The sequence below is a fragment of the Meleagris gallopavo genome, unplaced genomic scaffold, assembly GCF_000146605.3.
Source record: "Meleagris gallopavo isolate NT-WF06-2002-E0010 breed Aviagen turkey brand Nicholas breeding stock unplaced genomic scaffold, Turkey_5.1 ChrUn_random_7180001874669, whole genome shotgun sequence".
NCBI lineage: Eukaryota > Metazoa > Chordata > Aves > Galliformes > Phasianidae > Meleagris > Meleagris gallopavo.
Window position 1 is genome coordinate 1 of NW_011139251.1, and position 571 is coordinate 571.

A 571-nucleotide genomic window follows, 5' to 3' on the forward strand; every position below is an offset into this window, starting at 1 on the left:
TCCCCACGTCCAAACCCCACCTCGCACTCCTAACGCCCCCGTGTGGCCCAGCGCGCGGTCCCCTCCCCACGCGCTTCGTGACATCCCCGCGTGTTTCCAGCGCTGCCGCTGCGCGACCGGCGGGCAGGACGGGGAGGTAGGCAAGGCGCAGCGAGCGGCTGCCGAGGTGGGGACGGAGCCCACTATCTTCAGCCGGATCATAGCCCGCAGCGTGCCGGCCACCATCCTGTATGAGGATGACGAGGTAGGGGTCAGCGGAGCACATGTCACGCCGTGGGTTGTACCCATGCGAGAGAGCGGGGCTCAGCCTGCCCTCCCTCCCTCAGTGCCTAGTGTTCCGCGACGTGGCTCCGCAGGCGCCTGTCCACTTCCTAGTGATCCCCAAGCGCCCCATCCCTCGGCTGAGCCGCGTGGGTCCGCAGGATGCACAGGTGAGAGGGGATGGCTGCCGAGGGCAGAAGTGAGGGGTGAAGGACGCGGGGCTGAGCCCAGGCTCCGCTTCCACAGCTCCTGGGACACTTGATGGTGGTGGCAGCGCGCACGGCACAGGCAGAGGGGCTGTCTGACGGCT

General features: G+C 68.7%; 1 protein-coding gene across 1 annotated transcript; it reads left to right on the plus strand.

Moving 5' to 3' along the window:
• Window positions 1–4: 4 nt before the first annotated feature.
• LOC104916204 (histidine triad nucleotide-binding protein 2, mitochondrial-like) lies at window positions 5–568 on the plus strand (the record flags this gene model as incomplete). The annotated part of the gene is made up of 3 exons (XM_010727212.1): window positions 5–244; window positions 327–431; window positions 508–568. Coding segments are annotated over 3 exons (406 nt in total), but the record flags the coding sequence as incomplete, so codon positions are not given.
• Between the last annotated feature and the right edge of the window lie 3 nt (window positions 569–571).